The sequence below is a fragment of the Palaemon carinicauda genome, chromosome 22, assembly GCF_036898095.1.
Source record: "Palaemon carinicauda isolate YSFRI2023 chromosome 22, ASM3689809v2, whole genome shotgun sequence".
In the NCBI taxonomy this organism is placed as follows: domain Eukaryota; kingdom Metazoa; phylum Arthropoda; class Malacostraca; order Decapoda; family Palaemonidae; genus Palaemon; species Palaemon carinicauda.
The window spans coordinates 60193660-60203659 of record NC_090746.1 but is presented as its reverse complement, the minus strand read 5'-3'; the positions used below and the strand labels follow the sequence as shown (position 1 = coordinate 60203659).

Here is a 10000-nt window from a genome sequence, read left to right as displayed (position 1 = left end):
TCAGACAAGTGAAAATAGGATCCTGACAGATTGTCATCTGCTATCGTCTAATTAATTTAATAAGAAAAAGGTATTAAGGGTAACTTTACCTTTCTGTAATGGAGTGACTGATAACCGTGGGGAACGCCGTAATGCCCTTGTTGTGCTGTGTGATAGGAAGGGAAGGGCACGTACAAAGAGTCCCCTCCGAAGTGAAGAGGGTAACCCTGCGGAAGATTCAGCAGATAAATTATGACAGTATTTTTCTCTTCTTACTAATTTTCAAGTTTTTTTTTTATTTTTTCATGATAGATAGGGTAGTGTTCTTCTATTACTGGGTTTTGTATTTGCAAAAACTATTTTTTTCATAATGTTTCTGTACAACTTGACGGTTTTTATATTTTCATGATATTCATCAAATGAAGAATACCTCTTTTCTATAACAAATTTCCAAGTTTATATTCTTCTGTACCAGTTGTGAATTAAGTGAAAAGTCTAATGGATTTGAAAGCAACCCTCTGCCATAAATTCTCAATCTCTCGGCCTTCCATCTTACCAGCTGAGAATAGAGGGAGAAGTCCAGTCTGTGGAGATTGGAGACTGGAAACTGCAGACACTCCTTCTGGGCGATGCCGATTTTAGCCAGGTAGTCGTAGTACACACCCTCGCCGAAACAAGTAGCCATGGTCTGTGAACAGTTGAAGAGCAAATTTAGTAATTTGGTTATTATCTTCAAAAGAGAATTTTCTAACACATAGAATTTTAGATAACCTGTATTTAAAAAACAGTTCCAATTTGATAGTTTTAGTTTGATTTTCCGTGGATTAAGTTCTTATCAGTTTTATTCGTTGTTATTTGGAAATGCATCCATATTGTTAAACAGGGTTGGCTGTGGATACTAGTTAACGTTGGATATTTAGTACTGTTTTTTTTTTTTTCAATTTTAAAAATTTCTTTTATATTTTAAAGAAAGTGAAGATTAGGACCAGGCTGTAATTATTAATATTATTTTTAGTGATTTCGATATATTATATATATATATATATATATATATATATATATATATATATATATATATATATATATATATATAGTTGTCTATGAAAATTACATCTATTCAAAAATCTCATGATATCTTTGATATTTTCATTATAGATAATTATCTATGAAGATGGCTTTTATTCTAAAATCTCGTGAACTCCCTCTATATAATTGTCTATGAAAATTACCTCTTCCAAATTATCACAAAATATCATTAATATTAATATATATGTATATATATTATATATATATATATATATATATATATATATATAAATTATATGTATTTATAAATTACTATCTATGAAAATTACTTCCATTCCAAAATATCATGATTTATCATTAATAATTTTACTATAAATAATTATCTATGCAAATAACTTCTATTCCAAAATCTGATGAATACCTTGGTGAAGCTGTATTTCTCCAGGAAAGCTTCTTGGGCCATGGCGATGGCCGCCAGTGACAGGAGAACAATCACAGCTCGGCTCATTTTGTCTGGAAGGACACATTTGGAAAATGGTTATTTATTAGATACTAGTGTAAGCGACCCGTCAAAAAATGACGGATAAATTGCACACTCACAGATTCAACCCTTTCCATCCCCTTCCCCTTTCCTAACTTGGCTACAACCCGCAGGTTCTGCAATTTATGGGAGATTGTGGTATCCGAGTGTACCTCTCGAGGTACCCCCTCTCACTCTGGAATGACTACTCCCTCTCTTTTTCTGCTCAGCGTGACAAGAAAGAAATATATTAATAAACTGTACAGAGCCAGACATTTAGCTCTTTATTGTTTATGAGAGATTTTGATTTTGATACTGGAAATGAGCGTTTAGCATTAACTAAAGAAATCATTGTACATGGAATCAAGTCAATTTGACACGATTTTGCAGTTGAAAGTTTTCTCTGCAAGAAGAAATTATCCGACATCATGTAAAGAATAAAAAACAGATTAATATTTGATAATTAATATCAACATTGTTCTAATGGAAGAATTAACCTCAAAATTAACAGATCAAACATATTTTTATATTAGTGAATGATATAGTAAATTATAAAAAGAGCAATTTCATCCCTGAAATCCTAGAAGATTACAACAGACCTCAGGAACCTGATATGAGCAATAATATTCCTTGAAAAGAAACCAGATAAACCAAATGACAGAATAAACATTTGAAATGAGGGAACCTGCTGGTCCAATTCGATGTTGCTTACCTTGTCTTGGGTTCGGTAACTGACACTGGATGATTTCACGTTCTTCTATATATACGGATGTATGTGAAGATGATCCACGCCCTCACGCGCGTTCCGCTGAAAGACTCGGTCCAAGGGCGTGCCTTATTAAGTGAGTAATTGGTCGAATATTCTGGGTGTATAATGAGCATTTTCTCTCTCTCTCTCTCTCTCTCTCTCTCTCTCTCTCTCTCTCTCTCTCTCTCTCTCTCTCTATATATATATATATATATATATATGTATATGTGTGTGTGTACACATGTATATAAGATATATATTTGTATATTGTTTATATATCATCATCATCATCATCAGTCATAACTTGTCCATTGCAGGACAAAAGCCTCAGACATGTACATTGACATATGCATATATATACATACACAAATACTGTATATATGTTCATATGTATACATATGCATGTGTATGTATTTAAAACTCACAAGCACACTATCACTCACGCATATATATATATATATATATATATATATATATATATATATATATACATATATATATACATATATATATATATATATATATATATATATATATATATATATATATATATATATATATATATAAGAGATTTGGGTGTTTGTGTAAATTGCTGTTTCTACTTTCTCTCTAAGACCTGAATGAGAAGAAAGTCTGGCCGGTTTGAGATGAGGCAAACCCAGTTTTACAATTGTTATCAATACATTTCTTTCTATTCTTTTCTGTTTGTGGCAAAGGCAAAAGAGAAAGGGTTGATTTACCATATTTGAAACATGAATATTTTTTAATAATGTTTAAAAAAAAAATAATAATAATGATTATCACTGGATCAGACCTTTTGACATTATCATAAAAAATAGACGAACCCGGTCGTAATTCTCATACACTTTATTTTCTTGGTGTTGTTCATATATATATATATATATATATATATATATATATATATATATATATATATATATATATATATATATATATATATATACATGTATGTATGTATATAATGTAAACATGCATGTAAATACGTAAACATACATACATATTAAATTCATCACTATTACTCGTGATTTATATACATAAAAATATTAAGCCCCAAGTAATATTTATTATAGAATTTACGCAGATCCAAGGGGAGAAACCTGTCATAATAAAGTACTGTTGCCCTGGCAAGTATTCATGGTATAATCTTGAAGTAATTTGAAATTTTTATTTAGCTTTGATATATGATAGATTTAAAGTTGGAGCTGCAGATGGTTGTTAATGTCAAAGGATTTTTGGTATAGAACATGAATGGAAATTCAAATTATTGAATAACAAAATCCAAACACAATTTTCAACAGTAGTAAATGAATTATCTGTGGCATAAGTATGTCTTGTTCTTTTAAACTCTATGCTTTTTAAAAATCAATTTTTTTCTTCCAAGACTCTTGTATCAGAACAAACATCATATATATTACGGCATCTTTCATTCCCTTTTTAAGAGAAAGTGACAAAATTGGAAATGATATAAATTCTTGACCTATTGATATGGAAGGACATGGGAGTAGAAATCAAGGGGGCTGCACTCCAGCTGAGTCAGTGCCAAGAGTCATGAGGTTAGTATGTCTTGATACACTGAATTACTCCATAACTATATCGTCGTTTTGATAACAATGTTAATTCTGATTTTAATATATTGCGTGGTTTTGTCCTACAAAATATTCTCAATGAAGAGATTTAATTGTTTTTACATTTCGTGTGACTTAATCTCTCTCTCTCTCTCTCTCTCTCTCTCTCTCTCTCTCTCTCTCTCTCTCTCTCTCTCTCTCGCGCACTATAACTCAGTTGATCAAAAGGCTTTGGAGGTCTTTAGGAAACTTTAGCCTGAGATTAGAAAAGAAATTAAGGGAACTTAAGCTTTCGGAAGATTATACCAAATCACCTCACTTGTTTAAATCTTAGCTACGTGTTTAAACTCTTAAAATGCTACTTCCAGTCTGTGCTTAATTAATCTCTTTCTAAGGTTTGGAGTTCTTTCTTTTTTCGTTCTACATATTTCCTAGAAAATGCAATTTTTGGGGGGAATCAAGTAGGTAGACCTTTAGTGGTCTGTCACATATATTTTTTAACTGGTACACAAGTGAAGAATTGAATTATATATATATATATATATATATATATATATATATATATATATATATATATATATTTATATAAATATATATATATGTGTATATATATATATATATATATATATATATATATATATATATATATATATATATATATATATAGTCCTCCTATATATATTGTCCTCCACTCATGATACGTTCATCATCAATGGTTGTGCGGTGGGCAACCAAAAGAACAGTAGAGGACTTCATCTTGATCCTGCTTGCTTATTTGAATGAAAGGTTGAAGTCATGTGCTACATTCTTGGTGTTCGACAGATACTATGAGAACAGTGCAGCATAAAGAATTCAATACGCATAACGTATGCTACCAATGAGGCAAGCTGCCAACACAAATTGGACCTGTATACGCCACTTCCTACTCAAAAGGTCGTCCTGAATGTAATGGAGAACAAAGTGTAGCTGATAAAGTTGATATGCACTTATATCAAGGACCATGCAGAACTACTGGCCGAGAAGCAACTGATCTTAACTGGGGAAGAACCAACTCCTGTTGAAGTGCCCGATAGAAAGGTGACAGTGCGACATAACCTCTGCTCTACCCATGGGGATTGATATTGTGATTGTCCAGCAAATGGTTTACATAGTCTTGATAGAAGCTCAATGTATTTGAGTCATTTCTGACGACACTGATATGTTTGTGGTATTGCTGTGATCTTGTTATGTTAGGAACCAGCCATGGCAGGGCATCAGTTAATATGAGGGCTATAATCCAGAACTGTGCAGACTTTGTCTTCGAGATCCTGGCAGCACATATCATCCCTGGGTGTAACACTGTTTCGTACCTGTGGGGGACAGGCAAAGGTACGGTTGTGAAATTCTTGACAGAGGGCTACCAGCTGAAGACATTTGGCCACCTAGATACAAATCTATTAGACGTCATCTCGGAAGTGACATCGTTCCTTGCTGCCTATTATGGATCAAAGGCGAGAGAGACTGCATGAATGTTGTTCACTTTGATGATTGATCATATAAGATGACAAACAAAATCTCACTGCAACCCCAGGGCTCAAAACTTTCCACCTACCACTGGGCCATTCACCGAGTATGTGCACAGAGCACATATACAAGCAGCAATATTGCATGCTACACTGAAAGCTGACCCAATAGTTTTTGAACACCCACATATGGACGAAAGATTAGGCCTCCAACACATTAGTACCATTTCCTTAACATCCAGAAGTCACATGCGTGCCTGATGAGGTACTCAAGATGATCAGGTGTGGCTACAGTTCAACTCAATCTTGTGCAAAAGCCAGGTGCAGTTATTCTGCAGCAAGACTGTCATGCTCAGTTTTCTGTGGATATCACTGTGCAGAAGACTGTTGTAATGTACAATTCAAATTATCTGCCGTATCCAATGAGGATTTGGATGAAGACAAGCGACTTTTTAAGATATCACAGTACTGTTGCAGATGTTTTTGTACGAGATGATATGTTGATGGTGATTTGCGGATATGTTTGTGTATAATGTTGCTGTACTTGTTTAAAAGTTATTCATGAATGCCGAGGTAAGGGACAATGACAATATCCTAGAGACTGGATAATCCCCTAGACTTCTAGAGATTAAGCATATATACATATGTTCAGCGCTCAAGACCCCACTCCGCCCAAGGTAGGACTAGGGAGGCTGATGACTCAGGAGGTAGTCTTATAGGCTCCCACAAAACACACCCTCATGCTTAGCTCACAAGGATGGTGAGGTTGCAGACACTACAAGAAACTATTGAGTTTGAGCAGTACTCGATCTGACGTCTAGTAGGTCGACAGGCAGGGACATATCCAATAAGCTACCACCAGATAGTGTTGATGATGATATGTTTCTTTGCATATAAAGTTTCTGTCCTTATTGCACCCGTAAAACTTTAGTGACGGTATGTTGATATATTTGTATATACTGTTATATACTGTAATTTTTCCGTCCATAATATACCGGGCAATGTTGATAAGTGAATTTATTTTGGCATCTGTTTCTGTTATTGTTGTAATATGGCGTGTTAATGATATGTGAATATGCTTGCTTTCCTGGTTAGCTCAGGGCCTTGATTGTGCGAATATGACGTTGGGTTTCACCTGTTTGTTCAAACCCTAAGTAGCCATCATAATTTGCAATTTTTGGCAATGTTAACACGTGACATTTGTAATTGTAAAAATCAGAGACATTTGGAATTTGGTTCAGGCAAGAGAGAAAGAGCTTATTGGTGTGTTTTATTGGATTCCAAGACCCTTTAAACATATGACTAGACACTAAAATCGGATCTCTATGTTAATTTTGGGGAAAGCTATAGGTCAAAGTGGGGTTACGGTGATTTTGGTGGCAACCATTTTCAATTTTGCCTGTTTAAAAAAATGGTCAAGGATGACAGAGTGGCATCATGCAGATTTGGGTTCTGTATGATGTCTTCAACCAGAATCACCAAGGAAACGTTGTATGTACGCCAAAACACACCTAAGTCCAAAATCTCTATTCTACCACCGTAGGTGGACCGTAGGTGGGGATGATGATTATGATGATATATATATATATATATATATATATATATATATATATATATATATATAAAATTATCATCATCATCATCATATTCATCATTAACATCATCATCTCTTCCTACGCCTATTGACGCAAAGGGCCTCGGTTAGAGTTTGCCAGTCGTCTCTATCCTGAGCTTTTAATTCAATACTTCTTCATTCATCATCTCTCACTTTCCTCTTCTTAGTCTTCAGGTCAGACTCTTTCAACTCTTCTAGTGCCGTGTGGAGCCCAGCTGAATATTTGGTGAACTAATCTATCTAGGGAGTGCAAAAGGCATGCCCAAACCATCTCCATCTACCCCTCATCATGATCTCCACATACGGCACTTGAGTGATCTCTTATAGTTTCATTTCTAATCCTGTCCTACCATTTAACTCCCAATATCCTTCTGAGGGCTATGTTCTCAAATCTACTAAATCTATTTGAGATTGTTTTATTGGTGTACCATGATTCATGTCCATAGAGTAACACCGATCTCACTAAACTGATGTAAATTCTGATTTTTATATGTAATTTCAGGCGATTTGATTTCCAAATTTTACTTATCTAGCCATTGTCTGATTTGATTTTTTTCAATCTTTCACTTAACTCTAATTCTAAAGACCCTGTATTGGAGATCTTATTTCCTAAATACTTAAATGATTCCACCTCATTAATCCTTTCTCCTTCCAATGATATTTCATCTTCCATTGCATACTCCATTCTCATCATCCCTGTCTTACTTCTGTTTATATTCAGCCCAACCTCGTGAGATATTTCATGCATTCTGGTAAGCAAGCATTGCAAATCCTGTTGTGTTCTGCTAACAAGGACAACATCAGCAGCATACTCTAGGTCTGCTAAATTCCTATCACCAATCCTTCTCCACCATCTCTGACTATTCTACGCATTACAAAATCCATGAGGAGAATAAACAACGTAGGTGACAACATATTCCATTAGAGTACTCCACTGTTCACTGAAAATTCATTTGATAAGTCTCCATTAACATTATCTTTGCATTTGCTATGATCATTAACTGACTTAATCAAATTTACATATTTAAGAGGAGCCTTAATAACGAAGGACTCTCCATAAAATTGGCCGCTCCACACTATCAAAGGCTTTTTCATAGTCCGCAAATGCCATCAAATGGGGATTTCTATATTCTACGCATTGCTGTACAACATGTCTGAAAATTAAAATTTGGTCAGAGCAACTTCTATCTTTTCTAAATCTTGCTTGTTCATCTCTCAGCTTTTCATCAATCTTTCTCTACAGTCTCTTAAGAATAAGCATAGTATATATTTTCATAGCTGACATGAGTTGTATGCCTCTGTAATTATTGCAATCAGTCAGGTCTCCTTTTCTTTTTTGCTAGTTTAACCAACACTCCTAACTCCCATTCATCAGGTTTTGCCTCTTCATGCCACATTCTACAAAATAATCACGTAAGTAGTCTGGGAGTCACTTCATTTTTGGCCAGTATCATTTTAGCAGTTATTCCATCGTATCCAGTGACTTTCCATCTCTTTAGTGTTTTAAGGATAGCTTCAACTTCAAACACACTGAATTCATTCATGGGCACATTAAGGTCTTCTTCATTTTCAGGTATATCAATCAAATTATTCCCTTTATATCTCCTATTCATAACCTCACTAAAGTGTTCCATCCAACGTTGCCTTTCTTCATCTTCGGTTGTAATAACAGATCCATCTCTCTTTTTGATGGGTATATGCTTCTTCTTTTTTGACCCCATAGAGATTTTGTTAATAATTCTATGAGCAATTCTTACACCATAGCCACTTCCTGAATTCATAGCTTTGTCTGCCTCATCTGCTTTACTGTCTAAATATTCTCTCCAGTCATTCCTTGCTTTTCTTTTGACTTCACTATCAATACTGAAATACTTAGCATGCTCTACCTTGTAATTTTCATTACTTCCTTGAAAACATTCAACAATCAATTTCTATTTTTGTCTCCTTTTTATAGTATCCCAAGTATCATTTGATATCCATGGCTTTCTCCTTGTAACTGTGTGTCCCAAAACTTCACTTCCAACTGACTGATATATATTCTTTATATCACATCATTCTTCATTAATTGTCTGTTGTTCGTCTCTGAAATCGTCAAAGACTGCAAATTGATTCTTACCTTCAATTGCAAAAATTTCTCTGTGCTCTTCTTCTTAAACTGTAGTTGTATCAAACCTATATACTATATATACCTTTCTGTTGGGTTTTTACAGTTTTAATTTCAGTGTGGTAATGAGGAGCTGGTGATCTCTACCAATATCTGCACCTCTATAGATTCCTACATTTCTCAGAGTCCTCCTTCGCTCTTTATTAATGGCAATGTGATCTATTTGATTTTTGTTATTGCCACACGGTGAAGTTCATGTATACTTGTGCATGTTCTTGTGTTGAAAAAGAATACCTCCAATAACAAGATTTTTTGCTGAACAGAAACTTATGAAATGTGCTCCATTTTCATTTGCTACTTCGCCAAGACCCTCGACATCTATCACATTCTCTATCCCTTGATTATTCCTTCCAACTTTAGCATTGAAGTCGCCAATCATAATTTTCAAATCTCTCTCTGGGATCTCTTCCATTAAACTCTGCAGTTCTTCATAGTATTCATCTTTCCTTTCTTCAGGGGGAATCATTTGTTAGGGAATAGCAAACTATAATACTCATGTTGCACTGCTTTGATTTGAACTTTGCTAGTAACAATCTAGTATTTAGAGCTCTCCACTCGGTTAATACCTTTTCTGCTCTTGGTGTCATCATCATTCCTACTCCTTTTCTTCCAACGCCATCTTATATTCCTGAATAGATATATATATCCTTGGTCTAAAGTTTCCTTAACAATCCCCTTACAACGTGTTTCACTTAGGGCCAAGATATCCAAACATATTTCATAAATTCACTCTCCACTTGCTGTAACTTCCCAATCTGATTCAGGGTTCTAACTTTCCAGTCGCCTATTTTCAATTTTTCTTTAGTATTTATAAACCGGGAGATTCTTAGCATCCCACTACGCCACATGACTGACTAAAT

The 10000-nt window shown here is 34.5% G+C and overlaps 2 protein-coding genes across 2 annotated transcripts in view; one reads left to right on the top strand and one right to left on the bottom strand.

Moving 5' to 3' along the window:
• The window catches only part of LOC137616109 (uncharacterized), a 4402-nt gene extending 2889 nt beyond the window's left edge, over window positions 1-1513 (bottom strand). Inside the window, exons 1-3 of the mRNA XM_068345786.1 lie at window positions 1427-1513; window positions 536-667; window positions 90-206 (exon numbers count right to left, since the gene is read on the bottom strand). Of these exons, the coding sequence (XP_068201887.1) occupies window positions 90-206; window positions 536-667; window positions 1427-1513 (336 nt within the window). The remainder of the gene's footprint in view (window positions 1-89; window positions 207-535; window positions 668-1426) is intronic.
• The window catches only part of LOC137616477 (uncharacterized), a 420672-nt gene that overhangs the window by 128587 nt on the left and 282085 nt on the right, over window positions 1-10000 (top strand). The gene's annotated exons all lie outside the window — the stretch shown is intronic.